This window comes from Elephantulus edwardii, unplaced genomic scaffold, assembly GCF_000299155.1.
Source record: "Elephantulus edwardii isolate Elephantulus edwardi_28Jun2011 unplaced genomic scaffold, EleEdw1.0 scaffold00082, whole genome shotgun sequence".
Classification (NCBI taxonomy): domain Eukaryota; kingdom Metazoa; phylum Chordata; class Mammalia; order Macroscelidea; family Macroscelididae; genus Elephantulus; species Elephantulus edwardii.
In genome coordinates this window covers 8,052,998-8,077,941 of record NW_006399832.1, presented here as the reverse complement: position 1 = coordinate 8,077,941, position 24,944 = coordinate 8,052,998, and the positions used below count along the sequence as shown (strand labels likewise).

Sequence of the window (24,944 nt, the reverse complement as noted above, 5' to 3'; positions counted from 1 at the left end):
ATTTTGGAGGTGGACCCTTAACATTTTACTTCCATTGCTGTTATAATTCCAAGTGAGTAAAATATGCTTTAAAAATAGAGAGCTCACATTTAAGGAACAAAATCAGTTACTTTAGTATCATTAGGAAATTATATTTGGATAGGATAATTCTCAAAAAGAAATAGACTGATGATTATTCAGATTTTTGTTCTTTCAGAATAGTTAGTTTCTTATCCACAAAATTGGGCAATAGTAGAATGCTTTTAGAATTAAAACTAACACTAATTATGTGTTTGTGTGTATGTGTGGTCTGTAAAATTTAAAAATACTAAATATATCTTGACGAACACATATATTCTATAATTATAGAAAGAATATATCTATAATAATGGCAAATAGTTAAAGCACCTATTAATAATATTTCTCTTTTTTCTTTATATTTTGTTTCACTGAAATACTAGGCTCTTGGCGGTGTCCCAGGAAGTCAGCCATTACTTCCCAGTGGAATGGACCCAACTCGACAACAAGGTGACTGCGCTGAAGTAAAAGTGATATTGATGTGCTGAGCCTTAAAGGAAATTAATTTCTTTCAAAAGAAATTTTTATCCATATAAATCTTCCTAGATTGGACACGTTGCACTTTTGCTGATAATATGACCAAATTATTTATCTTCTCAGCTAATTCTTAATTATGTGCTAGAGTTGTTGTTTTGTTGTTAGATGTTGTCAGTTCAAACTCATGTATTATTTTACTTGGGTAAAGTAGAGTAAAGCAACCGGGAAAAACCCAATTGCTCTGTTGGACTTCTCACAATAATGGGAACAGTAGAAATATAGGAATCGATATTATCTAAAAATCCATATTTTAATTAATAACTTTATAAAACTTTAAAATAACCTTATGCAGAAGAATTGAAGTCATTAAGCTTATGAAATCTTTTATCAGGGCCTCTCATTTTCATTTGGAGGAGTTAGTCTACTTCACAGATAAGAAGAAAGAGTGCAGAGTAACTAAGGTTCTTACTAGTTTAGCAAACCCAATGATCAGATCATTCCATAGGGATATTTAAATACCACAGTTATGTAAGACCTTATTGTATAGTACCATAAATAAAGAAGAGCAAGTGGCAATTGTGGTTCAGTACCTAAAAGGAAAAAAGAAATTATATTCACAAGACAGTAACGGAGTACGTAGTAGACACTGGTTAGAGTGGCTTTGGAAGCCAGCAAGTGATGGTAACTCAACTAAGGCATATTGTAACACCAGCCATGGAGGAGACCACTAGGGGCTAGTTTAGCACTTATTCTCATTTACATTGTTAATACCTTGATATTTTTCTCTTCCTTTAGGACATCCAAATATGGGTGGGCCAATGCAGAGAATGACTCCTCCAAGAGGAATGGTGCCCTTAGGACCACAGGTAATCAGTGTAGAATGTTCCTGCTAGGTTCTGTGCCTTCTCCTTATGTAAGCAATATTATGTGCTACATTGTATTCTGTGCCATGGTATACACTATGGTTGTTAGATTCTTGAGAGGAGGTAACATATCCAGATGAATATGATCATAAACAGTCTTGCAAAAGATGCTGTCATCTGTGCCTTTGTTTCATTTGAGAAATTACACTGTACATAGTAGGTTGATACTACTTCTTGATTAGTTATGTCAGAGGAAGTAGTTGTTTTAGAAACAGTTCATTAAATGTATCAAGCAGGAACAATGATTCTGCTACTACCTAACATGGGAGGGTCTAGAGAACATTAAGCTAAGAGAACTAACTCAGTCTTACAAAGACAAATATTGTGTAAGACCATTATTAGTAAGAGGATCCAAGGAAGGATGAAGGAGCTTAATCATAGAGTTACACAATTTGATGGGTAGATAGAGGGGTGGGTAAAGGAAAGGGAAAAAATCCAGTGTGAAAACAATGTAAACAAACTATAAACTTTGTGAGTAAACCATTAAATTTTTTTTAATTTGAAGAAGTATTAGGTAGAATAACCATAAAATATATTTCCATAGGTAATTTAAAGAATGTATTGCGTTTATTATATAGAACCATATCTCTTTATAAATCTTGAAAACTGCTGAGAACCATTTAGACATAAACATTAAAATTAATCTATTCAGAAGCATACTGTTATACATTATATGTTTTCTCTGACCTGTTTTCCCAGAAGTGTACAATGAGGTTGAACCACTCCTAGCTGTAGGTGATATATGAAATATGTTGTGCCAAGATACCATTTATTTTAGATAAAATCGCCTTTCCTCTTGCTTGAGAAAATATAGTAGAATAAAAATTAATTTTAAAATGTTGCATTAAGAAAAATCAGTCTTAAATTCAGAATTTTAAATTTCTACCTTTATGAGTCAGATCTCTGGTGCCTACTGGTAGGACACTCCACTAGTATCCCAAAGGCATGCGGCTTGAATGCATGAGCTGCTCCACAAAACTTCTTAGGTGCCATCAAGTCAAGTATGACTATAGCAACCTTCTGTAAACTGCTCTGAACCCTGTCGTATCCTATGCCATCCTCACAATCTCTGTTTGAGCCTCTTGCTACAGTTACTGTGTCAGTCCCTCTAGTTGGGGTCTTCCTCTCCTTCACTGACCCACCACCTTTTCAAGAATGATGTTCCTCTGCAAAGAATAATCTCTCTTAGCAATGTGCCCAAAGTATGTGAGGCAAAATTGTATCTATCATCTCTGCCTCCAAGGAGCACTCTGACTACCTCCTTGCATACTTATCTGTTTGGGTTTTTTGGTTTGTTTGGTTTTTTGTTTGTTTGTTTGTTTGGTGGTGGTCTGTGGGCTATTCAGTGCTCTTCTCCAACATCGCAGCTCAAAAGTATCAATTCTTCCGCCATCCTTATTCATTGTCCAGCTCTCAAATGAATAACAAGCACTGAATCAGGCACATGTCAGTGCTCAAACTGATATCATTACTTGTCAATAATCTGGAGAAGTTCCAGTCTGCAGGTTTTCACAGTACAATACATCTCCTAAACTCCTGACTGTTAGTACCAGATGTGCTAATTATGGATCCAAGTAAGATTAAGTCATTGATAATTTCAATCTTTTCTCTATCCATCAGGATGTTTCCTGTTGGTCTAGTGGTGAGATTTTTTGTTCTCTTGATGTTGAGAGCCAATCCATATTAAAGACTGTATTCTTTGATCTTCAAGTGCACTTTTGGCAAGCAGGGTTTTTTCATCTGTATAATTCAGGTTATTAATGACTCTTCTTCCAATCCTGATGTCACCTTTTTTTTTCCCTAGAGACCACTTTCTTGAATAATTTGCTCAATATACAGACTGAGTAGGTATGGAGAGAGGATACAGCCCTGATTCACACTTTTCTTCATTTTAAACCATGTAATGTTCCCTTGTAGCAGCCTCTTGGTTTAGGTATAGGTTTTACATGAGCACAATTAAGTGCTCTGTGATTCCCATTCTTCTCAGTGATAGCCATAACTTGTTAGGATCCACACAGTCGAATGCATTTGCATAGTCAATAAAACACAAACATTCTTCTGATATTTTTTGCTTTCAGCTAGGATCCTTCTGACATCAGCAGTGACACACCCCTGGTGCCATGACCTCTCCTAAATCTGGCTTGAACTGCTGGCAGTTCTCTGTCTTTGTACTGTTTTAGCCATTTTTGAATGATCTTCAGCAATATTTTGTTTGCATGTGATAGTAATGATATTGTTCAACAATTTCCACATTCTGTTGAATCAGCTTCCTTGAGAATAAGAAAAAATTTTAATCTCTTCCAGTCACTTGGCTAGGCAGCTGTCCTCCAAATTCCCTGGCATAGACTGGTGAGCATGTCCAGGTTGCATGTGTTAGTTGAAACTTTTCAACTGGTATTCCACCTATTCCTGGGCCTTATTTTTTTCCAATGTCTTTAGTGCAACTTGAGCTTCTTCCTTCATTACTGTTGGCTCTTGAGCATATGGTAGCTCCTGAAGTATTTCAGCATTTGCCAGTTCTTTTGTTACTGTGATTCTGTTTATTCCCTCCATCTTCTTTTGATGCTTCCTGGATCACTCAAGATTTTGCCCATAGCAACTCTTGGTATTGCAACTCCAAACTTGAATTTGTTTTTCAGTTTTTCCAGACTGAGAAATGTCGAGGAAGATCTTCCCTTTTTATTCTCCAATTATGGCTCTCTACATAGCCCATTATAATACTTTGCCTGGGAAGGATGATTAATCACTTCCTTTGCAATTACTGCCTCTGAAAACCCACTGGACGATCAGCTATGAGTCACTTCCAACTCGATGGCACAAAACAACAACCATCACCACCTTAAAGCTAATTAACAGGAATGAATTCATTTACTTATTCTTTTTCCTCCCAGTATAGCATTTTAAGGTTTTCTCTTTATAAAACCTGTATCATTTTCTATATAAATATTATAAGTTCATTTTGAATGTTACATTTAAGGGACTTCTTTTGTCATGTTACATTATGCAGAAATAATATCATATATTTTAGTAGAGTTTTATACTCATCATCAGTATTTTTATTTTTAGTATTTAAAATAGTATAAAGATTTAATTATTTTAAATCACTCGCATTCTAATATTTTCAGAACCAATGAACTAAAATTTACACATTAAATTGAACTATGTAAAATAAATTTTACTATTTTGTGTCATTAAAACTAGCCAGTTCATATGGTCCAATCAAAGACATAGCAAATGCCAAATTTCTGTAAATAATTAAAACAAAAATATTAAATGAACTAAATGGTCCTCTGGTAATTATAAAAACTTTTATCATGTATCTACGTTGTGCACCCCTCCCCCAAGCAGTCAGAATATTAATATCCAGATGTGATTTAGGCCTAGACATTTCTAACCAACTTTCAGCAATATATGTTAACCATGCTCTGGTGGCCTAGTCACAAGAAGCTGCGCTGCAGTCCCAAAGGCACACAGTTCAAGGCCACCAGCTGCTCCAGTGGGAGAAAGATGGGCAGTCTCCTCCAGTGCAACTAACTGCCTCTGAAAACTCGCTGGAGGGTCAGCTGTGGGTCAGTTCTGATTCTGTGGTACACAACAACATACTAAAACAAGAGATTCATATGCCAAATTTTAGAAGAGATGACATGGGGAAAACAAAACCAAACCCACTCTTTGTATGCATCTCCAAAGTTAGACAAAATTCTTTTCTAAAAGAGATTTTATAAGCATCCTAGTTGGGTATTTATATCATTTTCCATATTGACTTATTAACTATTTTAACAGCATTTATTAGATCTATGGAGTATCTCTCTGAATGAATATACCTTCATTGTCTGATAAGATCAAGTCAACAAGAATTTAGAAGTTTCTTTTCTAAAATACCTTGTTTATTAGATAAATTTTAAATATAATTTGAAATGTAATACCTAGCTTGGCTACTATTCTTTCAATTCTTTTTCAGCTACTCTCCTTTAGGTAGCTCTTGCCTAGAGCAGTATTAACAAAGCAAATTGAAAACTCCAACCTGATTTTAAAATCAGTGATATTTTAAGATAACCAGTTTTTATACCAGTACTATAGGAATACATAGCATTTGAAAATGCAGAAATAAAATACATACTGCTATGTGTACTTTATATCCTAAATATCTAGCTGTATATTTTGGGTGAATTATCACTTATTAGTGAGTTTAATAATTAATATATTATGCAAACATAAATTCCCCCCCCAAGACAAAAAAAAAAAAAGAATAGTTTTGTTTTCCCTCTTGGATTAGCTAGGAACCCTAGTAGCATAGTGGGTAAGGAATTGCACTGCCATCCAAAAGGCAAGCAGTTCAAATCTACCAGCTGTACTGCAAGAGAAGGATGGGAAATCTTGTCACCTGAGATCTACAGTCTCTGAAAATCCAATGTAGAGTCAATTATGAGTCAGTATTTACTTTATGGCAGTGAGTTTGAGCTTGAGGTTTTTTGGAGTGTGGTGAGGGTTAGCCATATAATTTAGTATGAGTTTAACTGGAAAACCAAAACAACCTGCAAGAACTTTTAAAAATCACAATATACAAACTGTAAAGGAATAAGATATGTATGCATAGCATGTAGTAAAATTAAAGCAAGATGCGTATTGATAGGAATGATGCAGTAGGAAAAAAGTCAAGCAAAATAATTTTAAATGGGGGATTCTTATGAGATTTATTTAATAATATCTGACATATAAAATATATCCATTATAAATGGTGAGCTTTGTGATAAAGGTTAGCTCTTTCTGAAAGATAATGGAAAAACAACTCTAATAACAGATATTTAATCATACAGATGCTACCCAAGAGTAAAATCCATCTGCCTTATGGTAGTTGAATTGTAGAAAAAGTCCTTGGAATATTGTTTCTAGCTTTATGCACAAACAAAATGCACATCTTTTTAGCATAGATATTGCTTCTTTCATTCTCTGAACTTAAGATCAATGTAGTGAAGGACAACAATAGTTTATCTCTTGGAACAACTGAATTCCTAGAACAACAAAAAAAATGTGTGTAACATTTTGGTTTTGGCTTTGTTTTATGTTTATTTCTGAGTCACAGACAGTGCACACTTAGAACATAGCGTAAAAAAACAAAGAACACAGTGAACATATATTAATATTTATTATATGGGTAAGCAAGAAAAAGGTGCCCTGAATCTTGACATATTTTCTAGCCCTTAAGTCTGTTAGATCTATGTGCAGTGATAGTGCATAATTTAAAAATTGATGCCAGTATCCTTTCAATATAAAAACAAAGTTCTTTTTTATCAAGAAAATCCCCTTCCATAGCATTATATTTTAAGCAATGTTTCTCACTGCTTTTATGAACCATCTAGATGGTTCTCAAGTTCAGTGAGTTCCATTTGAGTAACAGAAAAATGCACCAACACTATACAACTAATTCTAAGTCCTCCAAAATCTGAAGAATAAATAGTATATACAAGTAGGAACATAGCATTATTTCCAATTTAAATACTTGGGGAGAAGTGAAGAGATTGAAATATGTGATAGGCGCTCATGGGAAGAGACTTATTTTCTAATCTAAGTGGAGATATAGAGCAAAAGAACTTTCTAGGAATTAAACTGCCCAGTCATGGAAAAGGAAACTTTTTAACAAACTTGCTAAGCAGATTCTGAACAGCCGTTTTGTCGGGAACATTCCATGGGGAAAGAGATTAGACCAGATGGAATTGTATAGTTACCATCAGCTTTAAAATTCAGTAATTCTAAATTAGTGCTCTCACTCTACCTTTGTTTTTACTACTTGGTAATCTGGTTGTTACTCTTTCTTATCTTCCTGATTTGTTTTGGTTTGGGGTTTTTTTTCCAATTGAATCACAACATTAAAATATTTTTTAAGTTTATGAGGTTAAGGAGCGCCGGAGATGCAATGGTGGAAGCACTCAGATGCTAACCAGAGGGTTGGCAGTCTGAACCCACCAGGAGCTCCGCAGGAGAGAGACGTGCAGTCTATTTCTGTGAAGACTACTGCATTAGAAACCCTTTGGGCAGTCTTACTCTGTCACATAGGGGTCATTATGAGTCATAATTGACCCAGAGGTGGTGAGTTTTATTTCAAGTTATAGGATTTGAAGTTCCTAACTTAGTTTAATTTCCATCAAGCTCTCTATGAGCGAGATACTATACCTAAAAACTGATCATTTGTAGATGAGTCCTTGCATTCACCGTGTACGTTGCTTCACAGGAGATACAGAAACATAAAAAATATTTATAGTAGACTAAAGTCTTGAATAGAAACAAACATTCTCTCTTTTGAATTAACTAGATGAGCAAGTAAGCTATTCTGGAATTGGAGGCTCATGGAAAGCTACTGAGATGAGGATTCATTTAAAATTAATCCTCGTTTATGACAGTAAGAAATAGCATGTGGCATATTTGAACATCTAGCACCATACATTCAATGCACCAAGCACAATGATAGATTCTTTGTATGATTTAATTTTATCATCCCATAGTATTATAAGGAAGAGACTGTTACATTTCACAAGAAAATAAGGAATAAGAGAATATGTGGTCCAAGATTACTTACCTGGAGGAAGTACAGAGGAATCAAGACAAAGGCGGTAGAGATCCAAACCAACAGTGTCTGTCATTGTTGTCCATGGCTAGCATGGAATTTGATGATTTCTGTGGTAAAATAAAACAAAGACTCTAATAAGGAGAGGAGATTTTTTTCTATGTAAAGCATTTCTATTATATTTTTGTAATTTCTGTTATACTTTCCATTATGTTATGCTATTTAGATTTTGTTCCCAGTGTTCAACTTTTTGTGAAAGGCCGCTTGCTAGTACTACCACTGCCATCACCCAGATGGATCTAGAGGTTAAAGGAATAGCTAGTCCTTTAAGCAGTGTGTATGTAGACACCATTTTGCTATACCATGGAACACAAAATCAACATGTTTAAATAAGGTATTCTCAAAGTAAAAATAAATCATGAGAATGGCCAGCACCTTGATAATTATATTTAGTAAGTGAACCTTTCTCTTGATTTAACAGAATTTATTTCATTGATTATTTTCTTATCATCATAGCACTTACTAATAGACAGTCAAGATAGATGAGTCAACATGAATATAATAGTATATTGGTTGTTTCTGAACACGAGAACTGCTGTTGTCTGAAGGGTGTGGTTCAAAGCAGAGGCAGCAAGTAAAAATTATAGGAAATAAAGGCAGGAAAAAGAGTCTGAGACTGATATGTTAATAGCTTCATAAAGTCATTATGAGGAGTTTAGAGTATGCTTAATGGGAAGTTTTAGTTCATAGGCAGTTTGGGCCGTTATGGCTTTAAAGTGGCATGGATAGAACTTAGCTTTCAGAAGCTAGCTCAGGAGGCAGTATGGAGTATATATTGAAAGGAAAAGACTGCACTTCGTGAGACAAATTAAGACTAAAGTAAGTGACAAAGATAAGCAATAGAAAGAAGAAGACTATTTCAAAAGCTATTAGTGGGGAAGAATCAATAAACTTCAGTGATGTATTGGATATAAAAATTGAAGGAAAATGAAAAAACGTCAGAAACCTCCCAGCACTGCTTAGCCTGAACCTTTCTGTGGAAGGTGATGTCACCAAAACACTTCAGCGAGGATAATACTGAGCTTTAGTTATAGTGAATGTGAGATGATATCCAGAAGGAAATACATGAACTGTGAGTTAGCTGCAGGAGCATAGAAGAGATGTCATGCTAGCAGGTGTGAATGGAGGAATACATGAAAGACAGTGTATACAAACGAAGCACAATGTGTACAACTTTTGCATGTAAACCAATATAAAATAAAAAATATATTTAAAAAATGTAAAATATTTGAGATTCCTAATGTATGTAGTTGTTACATGCCATTTAGTTGATCCTAACATACAGATAGCTTTTAAACATGTAGTAGAAAATAAGATTATCGATAAAGAACTTTTTTATTAAAGAAACTTGGCAATTAATTGCAAATAGAGGAAAGAGTTGACAAAATAAATGCTGCCAGCAAAGGCAACTGAAAGACAATAATCAAAAAGTTTGGAGCGATAGACGTGTTAGGCAAACATAAAATGAGTGAAAGTATCAAAATATATTAATATGTTGATGTTAAAATTAATCTGTTGGACTTTATGGAAAATTTAACTAATATAGGAATGCTAAAAGTATTATAATGTTTTTTCCCTTTGTGCATAATAAATATTAACAGAAGCCATCCTTCAAAAATATTTTGAGTATACTTTAATTTTCATATATTTTGGTGTTATCTTGCTGGAGTTCTATGTTGTATATATTATTTTGTTTACAGGGATTTATATTTACGTATGTTAGGTTCACTGATTCTGTGATTTTTAAAGCTCCTGTAATTTCAACCACATAAATCTTTCTTTTAAAAGAAATTTGTAATTTATAAATATCTTCTTAGAAAATGTTTACTATCCAGACAATAGGAAATTAATAAGTATTTGTTTAATATCGTAAGTGCAGCTGTACTTCAAAAATTAAACATATTCAGTAGTCTTACATACTCACATAGTTTTGAAAAGACACAAACCAGAACTAATTGTTAAAATAATAGCCGGAACCTTCAGAGAATGAATTTCACAGGCCTTATCCAATCAGGAGTTGTGTAGGGAGATTATTAACCTGCTCTCCTTTCTTTCCCCCCTCCTCTTTGGTTTTGTTTTTTTGTTTTGTGGTAGTCTGACCCTTGGTTATCATTACAGAACTATGGAGGTGCAATGAGACCCCCACTGAATGCTTTAGGTGGCCCCGGAATGCCTGGAATGAACATGTAAGCAAAATGCTATATTATCCTGTTCAGTAAAACATTGCATTTTCTGTCTGTTAAACCAGCACTCATTTGTAAAGCAGTTTGAATGCCTAGATCGCTGTAATTTAAAACCAAACTAAACACTAGTTTGTTTCCTTCATTTTCACAGTATAGCCTTGGTGTTTTCATTCCTTCTCTTGAAACCACTAAAGACTTTTTCCTTTCATTTTCAGGTGCCATGAATGCCAACTTTTAACCTATTTTGGTGGTTTTTAAAAAAATTCATATTTTGCTGTGTCATCACAGAAATGAAATCTTATAAACAAGTACATAGTTAGGATATGGATACTGACAACAAAATTATCGCTTCACTGCAGATAGGGAGCCTTGGTGGCCTAGTACCTGGTGTACTGTGCTGCTTATCTAAAGGTTTCAAGTCTGCAGAAGTTCAAATCCACCTGTGACTTCATGGGAGAAAGATGGACATTCCCTTGTTGCAGTGAACTTGAGTTAAATTGATGGATAATTTAATACTTTTAACATCATTTGGAGAGAGAGATAATTGTGACTTCCTGGAGGCACTTATGCCTAAAATAGAAAAGGTGTTAATAGATAATACCACCCAAAAGCAAAGTAACAAAATTAGGAAAAACATGCAGATTTTCCTCTCACATCTTTTTACTTTTAAAGTAGAAATGGATAGATGTTAAATCTTACTTTCCTTAAATCACTCCAAGACTTAAGTGTTTTATAACAGTTACTAGGGAAAGGCGGGGAAAGTGAGTAGTATTTTATGCTTATGTCAAAAGCTCAAAGTTTTTACTTGTAGAATGAGGGGCTATGTATAAAATTTACCCACCTAAGGTTTTTAGTTTAAAATTCAACAGATAATAATAATGTTTTAGTATTGTGTGTTGTTTTGTGCTATCAAGTCAGAACTGACCCCCCCGTTGGGTTTTTTGGAGGCTATCAAAGAGCACGGGAAGAAATTGCCCATCTTTCTCCCAAGGAGCAGCTCATTTATTCGAACCACTTATCTTTGAGTTGGCAACACACTTCTTGCCACTGAGCCACCAGAGCTCTCGTGCATATGATGTCAACCTATAAATGCTGCTAAATATTAAGAATGTATCTAATATCCTGTACACCACTCTACATCGTGATTAGCTGACTAACCAACTTTCACCTGATTCTTGCCAGAGGAAGAATAAAACAGCATTTTCCGTACAACCATTGGGAGACTCAAATTGATGGTTAAAATTGTTTGGTTCTATTCTCATGCATACTCAGGCATATTCACTGAGGTACACTTAAGTTCTTAGATGAAGGAGACTGAAATATAGTTGATAATTTTAATGTTATTTTTGTTGGCACTTGAGTTTCTCAAGTGTACTCAGATATCATTACATTTTCCATTACATAATATTTTATTATTTACATATTAAAACTCCCACACAGACTTAAATTTTTATTATCCATGACCTTTTTATTTGGATCTTTCACATTTTTAGGTTTCTATAATTTTTTTTATTTATCCAATGTCAATGGAAGTATAAATATTTACCTATACAAACCAGATAGCAGGAAACATTCTGCACAGTAAAAGGTACAACCAGAAAAAAAATTCCCTTTGCACTGATGGTCATCACATAAAAGCATTAGTGAATTTGAAGAGACACCATATTATCTGCATTGCACTCAGTAGAGGAGGCCTTATCAAACTTCAGTTCATAATTTACTCACCTTTAAGACAAAATAAGTCTTAGCATGTAAAGAAATATTTATAATGACTTGTGCTTCCTTCCTGGCATATATTTAGATTGTATTATTTGTTATGTGTCATCATTGTGCAGCTTAAACATGTAAAGAAGAAGTATTAGGATGGTGTTAGCTTAAGCTGGGTCTTCACTTTAATAGGTTAAGATATTTGTGTATTTTAGGTCACAGAGGATCTACTGGGGAATCCTCTCTTGATCATTTTTCGTTCGCTTATAACTTTTCTTTTTTATTATGAAAGTATCAATAACAAGTAATACCTACCCATGGTCACTAAAGTGATTAAACACTGCATTTTAATTGGAAACTTTATTACTTTAATGCAGCAAAAACCACATGCAACACAATTTTGATAGCTTTGCTGCTAAAATGCATTGGCTTCCTTCAAAGTAAATCCTTGTTTTTGTCTAATCCTCACATTCCCACAGAGTACATTCTATAGAATAAGATACTTTTAAAGTTTCTATAACATATCTTTAAATACATTTTTTGTTAAGTGCCGTTGGGTTGGCTCTGATGAACAGTGACCCCTTGTACAGCAGATGGAAAGCCAACCAGGCCAGCACCATCCTCACCACTGTCCACCACCGCAGTCACTGCATCAGTCCGTCTTACTGAGGGTTTTACTTTTCTTCGCTGACCCTCCACTTGTCCAAGCTTGTTACCTTTCTCCAGGAACTGATCCTCCAGATAACATTCCCAAAGTGCGTGAAAGAAAGTTGTCCCATCTTTGCATCTAAGAAGCACTCTACACTTTTTCCAAGCCAAATTTGTTGTTTTTCTTTTTTGGCAGTCCATGGTCTTCTATGTCACCACAATTTAAAGGCATCAGTTCTTCTTCGGTCTTGTTTTTCGTAGTGCAGTTTGCATGTACATATGAAGCAATTGAAAACACTGTTGCCTGGGTCAGGTGCACATTGGTCTTTAAACAGACATCCCTGCTCTTGAGCACTTTGCAGAAGTCTTCAATAATATATTTCCCCAATGCAATACTTCATTACATTTCTTAACTGCTGTTTTCCATAGGTGTCAATTGTAGATCCAAGTAAAATTTTGGTAACTTTCATCTTTTCTCTGCTTACGTTAAAAGCTTAATATCAGTAAATTACTATTGTTCATTCCACCAAGGACGACTCATAACAATCTTATGAACAAAAGGCCTGAAGCCTTCCTATAACTGTCATCATTTCTCCAGTTTCATAGAGTTTCCAGAGGCATGTGGTATAGGAAGTGGATGCCTTGCCTGCTTCCAAACCTGTCTTAAAACTGGGAGCTCAACCAAACACTGTCCACCATGGGAAACTGTTATGGCATTTGACCCCCCAGTGGCACAAGGTTCAGCTTCACAGCAAACCCAGATTACCATAGTACAGCAAAGTGAAAGATGAGTACTGTACAATTAAGAAGATCGTTCCTCCAAAATAAAATAAGAATAGCAGTAGGCAATAGGCCCTCTACCCCAGTCGACATTTAAATACAAGGGCCTTCATAAAGTTTCCAGAGGCCTGTGGTTTGGGGAGTGGATGCTTCTCCTGTTTCCAAACCTGAATCAAACTGGGAGCACCACCCCCCAGAATGGGTAGCCAGTTATGGTGTTTGACATACATAGGGCACAGGTGGATTTTTTTTTCTATCTTACTATTGCTATATTACTATTCCTTTATTAATAATACTAATGTTCTCATTATTAATAAAGTATCATGAACAGTTAATGAATATTAGCATTATTAATAGAGCTATATGAACTTAGATCATGTAAAGTAGAATTTAGAAAACATTACCACAATGTAAGCCAAGAAATCAAAAGATGACTTGTTCTGGGTAAGGCTGTTGTCAGAGACCTCTCAAAAGAGCTGAAGAGCATCAGTGTCAATCTGGAGACTAAGTTATGCCTGATTCAGGCCATAGTCTTTGCAATTACTTGGTATGCAGAGTTGGGCAATAACCAAAGATGACAAGAATCGATGCCTCCAGTTGTGGTGCTGGAGTAGAGCGTTGAACATACCATGGACTATCAAGAGAACAAACAGATTTTATCCTTGAGAAGGTGAAAACAAGCTATTCCTTGAAAACAGGATTTTGAAGCTATATCTCATATACTTAGAGCATATGGCCAAGTGGGGCCAGTCCCTGAAAAAGGACACCAGGCTTAGAAAGCTGGAGGGACACCGGAAGAGAGGAAGACCCCAGATGAGATGGATTGACACAGGAACTGGGATAGTGAAGGTGGATGTGTCAGGAACATGAGACTGGCTCGAGAGAGAGCAGAGTTCAGAACTGTGGGACTTAGGGTCACCGTGAGTCTCAGGCAACTCTGTGGCACATAACAACATCATCAATGCATTAAAGGTTCTTTTGTAACAGAAACATGAAGAGTGATTTTCTATATTAAATTTAGTTAGAATTCAGCATTAAAATATTTCTAATTCAACTTTGCTACCTTACTGTTTCATAGAAACTAAGAATTTTTAAAACATTTCAAAAGATCGTCTTGCTCTGTATCATATCTTACAAAATGATAAAACTTGTATATCTATTATTTTGAAATAAAATTACTGAATTGCAAGAAAAATTTCATTAATTTCTCAAACTTCCATTTTGTGTTCATTGTTGGCTTTGTTTTCAGTATACATGTATGTTGTTGTTGTTGTTAATATTGTCGAGCTGTCTCAATCCATAGCTAACCCATCACTGGGTTTTCAGAGGCAGCAAATTGCACAGGAGAGAGTTGTCCATCTTTCTCTCATGGAGCAGTTGCTGGATTTGAACCAGGTCAGCTCCTAACCAGTAGGCACTAGAGCCTCCTACCCAATCAGAAATACAGCCTTCCTTTGAATTTGACTTTCTCTTTATGTCTAAATGGGCTAACTTGATTTTACTTCACAGCATACCTATAAATAAATTTTATTCAAAATTAAGAATACTTTTCTGTTAACATTGATTGTCCTCAAAAGAAGTGGGGATTATTGAGCTTGAATAGTTGTTCAAATAGAATTGTTCTTATGTACTGTCAGGTCAACAATAACTCATAGTGATCCTATGAACGATGGTTCTGAATTTGCACTTCTTTCAGTGCTCTTTGTAAAATTTAAAATGTGTTTTAAACATGTTGGTAATATTGCAAATTTATCTATCAGTTAAAATTAATAATTATACTATTATTATAATTCTACTTACTGTAAAGTACATAGAGTATTATTTTCAAATAATCAGAATGGATGGAAATTATTATTTGAAGAGATGTTATTCATACAGTCCTTGTTTAGACGTTCTATTTAAAAATTATGAAATCATTATCTACATAGTTCAGTGTAAACTTTGGCTTTGTATGTAGCATGTTTTTTGTTATCTGAAGTTAAATATTTCCCAAATATTCTTTATATTCTGTTGTGTTTCAGTCATCATCAAACAAATGGTATAGTTGGGTCTTGCTCTCTAAATGTTTTATGTGACCAGTACATACATTACATTTACTTTAGTCTCTGCTCATGAGTGCATTGGCTCGAGCATGTAACGTTACCTTTCTAACATCAGCCTTGGAGAGGAAGCAGTTTTCAGACAGACTCACCTTTTTCCTTTATGATACTTTTCACCATGTCATCTCTGAAAAATCTTCTGTATATAGTCCTCAAGCCCAATTGGAGAAAATGATACTTGATAATCCATGGTGGAGCCTAAGGACAGGACTTTTGTTTTTCATTGCAATCTATCACCTCTCAGGAAACCCACCAAAAAAAAGAAATAGTTATAAATTTTCAGGCAGAAATTTCTAAGAATTGAGTTGGATAACTTTTCATATAATATTTAAAGCTTTGGGTAAGGTCTCTAGAATGAGTGATTAGCCAAAGTATAATACTTAGTAACCCCAGTGACTCCAAAAAAAATCCAGTTTACAGGCTCCTTGTCATCAGGAGGTGTGTGTTCAAATGTTTTCCCAAAGCTTATGCACAACTAATGTTTTTATTTAATTGGGAATTCGTTTTATTTAAAAATACATTTGTGTAAATTATGGAATACAGAACTTCCTAAAAGTAGATAAAAATACTTTTTTTTCTGAGATTTTACACTTGCCACTGTCTTGACCTTAAACTACAAAAATAAGAAATATGATTTCTTCATATTACAGGCATTAACTCATCAGTGTCACTAGAAGACAGTATGTTGTTGTTGTTGTTGTTGTTAGGTACCATCAAGTCGTAGATGACTCATAGCGACCCTATGAATGAAAGACCTGAGCACTGTTAATAGAGTTTCTGGAGGCAAGCCATTTTGGAAGTGGATGCCACTCCTGCTTCCAGGCTTGTTTTAATCGGAGAGCTCTACCAAACACTGTCCACCATGGGTACCCATTACCACGTTTGACCCATCATTGTCACAGTGTTTAGCATCACAGCAACCACAAGTTACCTCTGTACAGCAATGCACAGACCAGTGCTACACCACCTAGAAGAATGTTTGACAGGAAAACAATTTGAAACTGGCCTGAGGGCCACAGATTAAAATGACCCACCTTGGGCTTGGTAGCATAACTTTCTGTCTACTAGGCCAACATAGCTCTCTTTAAGAAGACAATATGTACATATAAAAAGTAGCATGTAGGATAGGCTTTAAGTATAGAAGTAACTTTTGAAAAAGAGGCAACTTTTTATGTCCTTTGCATGTGCATTTATTTATGATAAAATCTGTATTCAGAAATTCTATGTTAAATATATATAATTTTATAGATAATTTCATTTTAAATCAGACACAAAGACATTTATATTGAGGTTACAAAATTATAGTTTGTGTCTATATAATAATAAATGCTTTCATTGTAATCACCACCTTGTAGTTTTTATAATAACCAAACTTATGAATGAGACTACTAAAAGTAATTTAATTTTGAAAGAAAGCTAACTGGAAAAATTGATTTAAGAAATTAAAAATCTAAAAATCATGTCAATTCTGAAACTAGGACTTCATGAAAATTTAATTAGAAATATTAATATTCTGTGATTTACTACTGCTTACAGCTTTGCATTCAAAGCATTAGTTAAAAATTATTTTTGTGTGCTGTCTTTTAGGGGTCCAGGTGGTGGCAGACCTTGGCCAAACCCGACAAATGCCAATTCAGTGAGTATATATCGTTTGACAGTTTTGCAATTTATATTATTAGCATTAATAATAAAAAACACTTCCTTTGAAAGTTGTGATAGGTATTAATACTTCTTTAAAGGTAATTATTAAAAAAGAAGTTTGTGTAGTGTTAGAAAAACATACATGTGGTTCTTAGAAATATGTCTTTTATTTCACTTAAAGGTTTGACATAGGGTTGCATTCTATGCATGTGTATGTAGATTAACAAACTTAAAAGTAAAGAACAAAATATTGTTTCTTAACTATGCACTAGTAGGAAAATAGGGATCTGTATTTAGTCTATAAATGACCTAATCTTCTATAATAGCATATAATCATGACAGATGCAGACACCACATTACTCTGGTTGCATTTGCCATACTAGTCACACCTAGGCTTGCTCTCTCACTGCCCCAGAAGTGTGTGCACAGCATTTGCCTTGTGTCTGTGAGCTAAGTTGCCAGCCTATTTATGTGGCCACTATTCTGAGAACTTTCTTTACATAAGAGTGCGAGTGGTTTGGCAGTAGTTTGACTGCTCAGATATTTTTTTTTTTCGTGATTATGTCACATAAAGATACATGCAAGTTTAAGATTAAGCTATCAGTTTTAAAATTAATAATAGTCTTTTTCTCTTTATTGACTTGCTTAGTACATAAGAGAATGCCAGTGTGTAATTTGGTGAGGCTATGCACTACACGAAGGTGCCTAGGACATAGAAGTCAGTGGGGGCCTGCAAGATGGCCTACAAGCTATGTAAGCAGACTATAGCCATCATCCCAGAAGGGATTCCTTTAGCAAACAGGCACAAAACCACCTTCTATGGCTAACAGTGGCCTTTATGTTAAGTATAATAAAACTGATTCATATAGAAGTTAGACTTTAGAAATGTTACAAGGGAGGCATGTGAAATATCGTAGAATCATCCTAAATCCATTGCTTTTACTGTTCTAAGGCAGGAGTCTCTTTCTTCTCAATTAAGTAGAGGGTAATTGTCACCTTTTTTGAGAAAACTACATTGTTATTTACTTGACTTTTTATTTTAAATATCTGTTGATACAGCTGTTGAAATAGTTTGGAGTGGACGGAATTAAAACATTGCTTTTATTTGTGCTTTCAGTAAAGCACACTGTTTCAACAAGTCTAAGATACGATTTTACCAGATTATATGTTTTACTGTGAATACCTTCTTCAAAACTCCTTTGCTTGTGTGCTTTTGAAAAATTTACATTTCTTTTCTTGCTTTATCCAGTTCATTCAAAAATTCACTTTAAAATAGTACTTGCTGGCAATTCAGGATATACTTCTTTCAACTTACTATTTAATTAAGAGCATGGGAACTCTCTCCTTCCTTCTTTTTGGTAATGAAAAACTTGACAATCTTCTGTTTCCAGAATTTGGAAAGATTATCTGCAATTAAAAAAAGCAAAAAAAAAACCCCAAAACTGAATTAAAAGCTCTAGACTGAGACTCATCTTACCTACATGAGTTTTCCCACTAGGTACATGAAGACCTTTCTCTCTTTTCTCACTGTGAGTTAAGACATTTCTCCCTCAATTACTCTTTGCTGGAAGATGGAGTTCAGTGCACATACACCCACTACTATACGGTCACTGATCCAGAAATGACATCTCCAATAGTGCACTTGGGCATATGAACAGAGTCGAGGTTGAGGATGAGGCATTGTACCTCAGGCTCTAGTACCCAAGCAAAGAGTTTTAGACACAAAGCTCGTAAGTACCCTGTGAGCAGTGCATTCTGGCGTGTTTTGGTTTTTAACTAAAAAAAGCTCAATGCCATTGAGTTGCATCCAACTCATAGCTGACCCACCAAGAGGCTTTGGGAGGGTATGAATTATACAGGAGATTGCCTTTTTTTTAAAATCCATAGAGCCATTGCTGTTGTTGTTGATATGTGCCATCAAGTCTCCCACGACTCATAACAGCTCTGTGGTACAATAGCTCTGAACCCTCCCTGCCCTATCCTGAGCCATTCTCACTGACTGTGACACACCTACCCTGTTACCTTGGTTATTCTATCAATGCATCTCATCCAGGGCCTTCGTCTCCTGCACTTCCAAACTTGTTACCCTTCTCCTGGGGTTGGTCCCTCCTGGCCACATGTCCAAAATATGTGAGACGGAGCTTCAAAATCCTAGCCTCCTAAGGGGAACTTGGTTTCACCCTCTCCAAGACAAAGCTTTTTGTTCTCTTAGCAGTCCATCGTATGTGCAGTACTCTTCTCCCACACCACAACTCAAAGGCATCAATTCTTCTGTCATCCTTAGTCATTGTCCAGCTCTCTGGTGTTAGAAAATAATTGCAAGACCATGTCCTGGATCAGGCTTACCTTAGTCTAGACTGATATCATTGCTCTTTAGCACTCTGGAGAGGTTCCTGACTGCAGGCTTCCCTAGTGCGGTTCTTCTCTTGATTTCCTGGTAACCCTTGGCAGAACCATTAGTGCACTCAAAACACCAGAGAAGTGCCACTCTTGGATTGGAAGCACACCTCCCTACAGACTAGGCCACTAGAGCATCAGAAACTCAAACTTGCCATTGAATCAGAAACAACGAAGAGCTGGCCCTGCAGCAAGTTTTATAGGCTGTAAGGAGATTACCCATCTTTCTCCAATGGAGCAGCTAGTAGATTTGAACCATGTGTCTTTGGTTTGGCAGCACAGCTCCTTACCCACTAGGCTACCAGAATTTAGTTCCTCCATTTCTTCAGGACTTCACAGAATGAAGCATACTGAATAAAAGAATATACTGTATTTCAGAATCCAAGAAACACACAGATTAGGCTAGAAGCTGTACTCTTAACAGTCTGAAATACACTCCTTAATTTTCATGACATTGACAGCAGACCCTTTTGCTAGTGTTTACCATGTCTGGACACATATCACACAGTCATATATGTAGGTAGAGAATAGATGTGAAAAAAGAGCAGGTCATTCTCTTTTCAGAAACAAAACTCAATTGAACTCACTGGTTTTGAGTGGGAATTCACTTGGAGCTGAAACCCCGTTGAGTTTCTGAGGCTGTAGATCACAAAGGAGGAGATTGCCCGTATTCCTTCTTGGAGTTCCTGGTGGATTAAAACAACCAGAGAGATGAAGCCTTTGTGTTAGCAGTGTAACTCCCTTCAGACTGTACCACTTAAGCTCAGAAGAAGACAGGAGACATCTTCCTGAATATGCAAAGAGAAAGCATTCTTCTGAAAATTACTTACTAGAAAAAAAATAAAGTAACATTGTAGCAAAAAATATGATGAGCAGAAAGTGTAGAGGAGGGACTTTTATTTGAAATATCCCTGATTTCGTTGTAGTGATGACTTATCTACGTAAATAAATTCCACACTCCTTCGATTCTTTTTCATATTAAATGCTGCAAACATTCCATTTTGAATCAATATAGTAAGCTTACCTTAGAGAAGCATATTTGTTTTGTTTTATTTCTGTTTTTTGAATTGTTATACCCCTTTAAATATTTTATTCTGTAGTTAATACATTACGGTTTTGTTTAACACTGTTGGTAGGTGCTAGCGAGTCAGCTGCACCTCCTAGCCGCCGCAGAACCACAGATGGAAACCTTTCCCTATCTTGCGCCGTCCTCATGGTCTGCTTCATGCTTACGCCCGTTGTCGAGGTCACTGTGTCGCTCAGTCATGCCGAGGCTCTTCCTCTTTTTTAATGACACTGCATCTTCAGTATGGTGTCTTTTTCTAAAGACTGTAACCATAATTTGGGTTTGTCTGCTGTTTCTGCATGATTTAGGTTCAGATTATGTGTATTTGGCAAGAATATCACAGAATTAAGTTGATGTTTTTCTCAGTGTAACATTTGTTTATGAGATGTGGTGGTGATTGGCCTAGTTACTGCTCATTTTAACTTGAACCACTTGCATCAGAAGGTGCTTGTCAGGTTTCTTCACTGTAGAGTTTTTGGGTTTTGCCTTGTAATTATTAACATATGGAGACATATTAAGAGACTATAAAAATCCACTTCTGTGCCATCCTATCACCCACTAGTTTTGGCATCACTGATCATTCTTGCCCAATTCATTGATTATTTATATATGGCTTTTTTTCTAGTTTTATCCTTCCATCTCCGTGTATTGCTTGACTTTCTGTAATGAATTTTCCTTTTCCTTGTTTCATTCATTTGTACATTTCTTTTAAATAGACTTGGAGATTTTTATTTTATTCAGTAGGATTTTGAAGCTCAGATTGCTCAGGGTTGGCCTGTAGGAAGTCCTTCAAGTTAGACCTTTTTCTTTCTGACATACTATCATTAATTTTTGAGTGACTTAAAAAATCATCTATTTCTGTGCCTCATCCTTGGAAACAGACATTTTTCTAAGGAGCCTGATTTAATTTTTTATAAGATATTACTTGTGTCCCAAGGCTTGGGTATAACATATGTGTTTTGATTTGGATTAAGATGGCTTCAAGGCTTTCTCAACAATAAGACCAGGACGTGTAAACACAAACATCTCCATCTTTTCTACACGTATTAAAACCATGAGTTTTGATCTAGCATATTCAATTGTAGTCCAAAAGAACAGGGTTCATTCTAGCCCTTTTTTCCTATATTCATAACTTCCACCTCTGAAAGCACATGGCATATGGTTTGTTGTTTCAGTTTTTAGGTTTTTTAATTTACATTTGGATTCAAGTATAAAATAGTCCAGTAATTTTTTTTCAGTATGAGTTTATTATTACTGATTTTCAGTATCTTCCACTAGAGAAAAAAGGGCAGTCTCCTCCCATACAATTTGCAGCCCCTGAAAACCCTCCTGAAGGATCAATAATGAGTAGGTTTGGACTTTATGGCAATGAATAGAGCCCTTGAGTAATAATATAAAATGTTTACAGATGTAAATAATAAGGGTATTTTCTCTAGAAGTTGCCTAATGGTTTTCAACAGATTTTGATCATTTGATTCCTACATATTCTGTTAACTGAAACCCCTGTGTACGGTCACTATTAGTGTTTTTCTAAAAAAGGCATTTTCAGTGAATAAGCCATTGGTTGTACAAACTTCTATTATGCCATCTCCAGCTTCCTTTCTAGCACCAAGGCTGTGTTTTCCTACTACCAGTATTTATTCTTTGTTTCCAACTTTTGCATTCTAAACACTTTATTATTAATATAATCATTCCTTTTTATCATATTCAAGTTGCATAAGTTGTAGTTCTCTTCAAGTTCTTCATCTTTGGAATTTGTGATTTTGTATAGATTTGAATGTTACTATTTTAACAGGTCGTCCTCGTTTACATAGTCTTGCTCTGTCTCTGGCAGCGTAGTACTTCTGGATATTAGTATCAGAAATTTTCCATTGATAATAAGTGTAGCATCGTTCCGCTTCATTTTTCATTCTCTGCACAGTAGGCCATATGACTGTCTTAATCAAAAAGGCCTATTCGAGTACATTTTTTTAAAAAAACAAATTCCAAATTCATGTCTCTCAAGGCAGAACTGACTCATAGCTGACTCTCCATTGGATTTCCGAGGGGGTCATTTTCACGACTACATATTGGCCATGTTTATCCTAAGGAGCCACTGGTGGATCCAGATTTCCAGAAAGGTGCGACCTTTGGGTTATCAGCACACCTTTCCAGAGATTTTGCTGCCTGGTCTCCATAGTGCCCACGGTATCAATCTTTATGCATTCCTTACATTTTTTTGGAAGAATCTTCCAATTTTCCTAGATTCATATTTTGTATGTTCTGTGTCCTATATTAATAGATGTCTGCAGCTGCTTCTTCTCATTTTGAGTTATCCACATCAGCAAATGGATGTCCTTCAGTGGCTGAAAACTGTACTCCAGCCACATTACTTAGGTGATAGTTGTTGTTATGTGCCATCGAGTCGCTTGTGACCCTTTGTACAACAGTCCTAAATCCTGCTCTATCCTGTGCCAGTCTTACTGTCTTCGACACACCTACCTCCCATTATCCCAGTCACTGAATCAATCCATCTCACTGAGGGTCTTCCTGTCCTGTGCTGTCCCTCCACCCTCCCAAGCATGACATCCCTCTCCAAGAACTGATCCCTTCTTGCAACATGACCAAAATATGTCGGGCAAAGCTTCAGAATCCTTGCCTCCCAGGAGCAGCCTGGTTTAACCCTCTCCAGGATGAACTTGTTTGTTCTCTTAGCAGTCCATGGTATATTCAATACTCTTTTCCAGCACCAAAGCTCAAAGGTATCAATCTCCTTCTATCATCCCTACTCATCCTCCAGCTTTCTGATGCATAGAAAATAATTGCAAAGACCATGGCCTGTATCAAGCATGCCTTAGTCTCTAGACTGGCATTGTTGCTCTTCAGTACTTTGGAGAAGTCTCTGACAGCAGACTTTCCCAAAGCAATTCATCTTTAATTTTCTGACTGCTGGTACCAAGAGTGTTGATTGTAGAGCCAAGCAAACTGAAGCTGTTAACAATTTCAATCTCTTCACCATCTGTCATGATGCTGCCAGTTGGCCCAGTGGTGAGAATCTTTGCTTTCTTGATGTTGAGCTTCAATCTATATTGAAGGCTGCAGTCCTTGACCTTCTGCATAAAGTGCTTCAGGTCCTTCTCAGTTTCAGCAAGCAGGGTTGTGTCATCTGCATAATGCAGTCTACCTCCAATCCTGATGCCACACTTCTCCTCATACAGCCCAGCCTCCCAGATAATCTGTTCTACATATAGATTGAAAAGATATGGAGATAGAACACATCCTTGTCACACACCCTTCCCAGTTTTGAACCATGCAGTGTTTGCATGATCTTGATCTGTTCTGACGACTGCCTCCTGGTCCAAGTATAGATTTTGCATAAACACAATCAAGTGTTCTGGGATTCCCATTCTTCTCAAAGTCAACCACAGTGTGTTGTTATCTACACAGTCAAATGCCTTTGCATAGTCAGTGAAATGCAAATAGACATTCCTCTGGTACTCTATGCTTTCATCCAAGATACACCTGACATTAGTTATAATATTCCTAGTACCAAGGCTTCTTCTAAACCCAGCCTGCATTTCAGGAGTTCTCTGTTGATGTGCTGTTCCAGTTGTTTTTTAATAATCTTCAGCAGAATCTTGCTTGCATGTGAAATCAGTGATACTCTTCGATAATTTACACACTTTATCATATCACCTTTCTTTGGAAAGGGAACAAATACAGATCTCTTCCAGTCAATTGTCCAGGTAGTTGTCCTCCAGAGTTTCACCATCCAGTGTTTTCACAGGGCTTTCCAAAGCCCATTATTCCAAAGTGAATAGCCAGTCATTTGGAAAAGCTGAATATAATCAGTAAAAAAAAAAGTCTAAGGCCAACTGTGAAGTAAACCATCGTTGTTTCATAGTGAGGCTTACAAAAATGAAAACGAATCCATGAGAGCCCAAAATATCACCTTGAAGATGTTGTTAATTGTTGTTGAAAATACCTTACCTGAATTTGGAGACCGTCTCAGGCTCAGATTTGATGCTCTGAACTCTAGTGGCTGAGGATCACATGAGTTCTGGATGACCTTCTACGAAGCAAAAAGTAAAAACATGTTTAAAAAGGAAATCCAAAATGATTTTAACAAGAAATTCTGAAATATGCACATAAAGAAACTAAAGTGAGAGGAAGAAACTAAATAAGAGGGCTGACTAGACAATTTCAAAGGGCAGCTTGAGAAGTGAGAGCAAAATACTAGGATTTAGAAAAAAAAAGAGAAAGACAAACTCGGTATTCCTAAAGCTGAAAGAATTGAAGAAAAAAAAAATCTAAGCCTTCAATTGCAATACTTAAAAATTCTGTTGGCAAGATACTGAATAAAAT

General features: G+C 35.9%; 1 protein-coding gene across 4 annotated transcripts in view; it reads left to right on the top strand.

Moving 5' to 3' along the window:
* SSBP2 (single-stranded DNA binding protein 2) overlaps window positions 1-24,944 on the top strand; it is a 427,469-nt gene that overhangs the window by 344,339 nt on the left and 58,186 nt on the right. For 3 of the 4 annotated variants that reach the window (XM_006889864.1, XM_006889861.1, XM_006889862.1), the window contains 4 exons: window positions 441-507; window positions 1,330-1,400; window positions 10,198-10,265; window positions 17,084-17,132. In XM_006889864.1, coding sequence (XP_006889926.1) covers window positions 441-507; window positions 1,330-1,400; window positions 10,198-10,265; window positions 17,084-17,132 — 255 coding nt within the window. Of the gene's footprint in view, window positions 1-440; window positions 508-1,329; window positions 1,401-10,173; window positions 10,266-17,083; window positions 17,133-24,944 lie in introns of all 4 variants that reach the window. The other variant, XM_006889863.1, reaches the window with a different exon arrangement.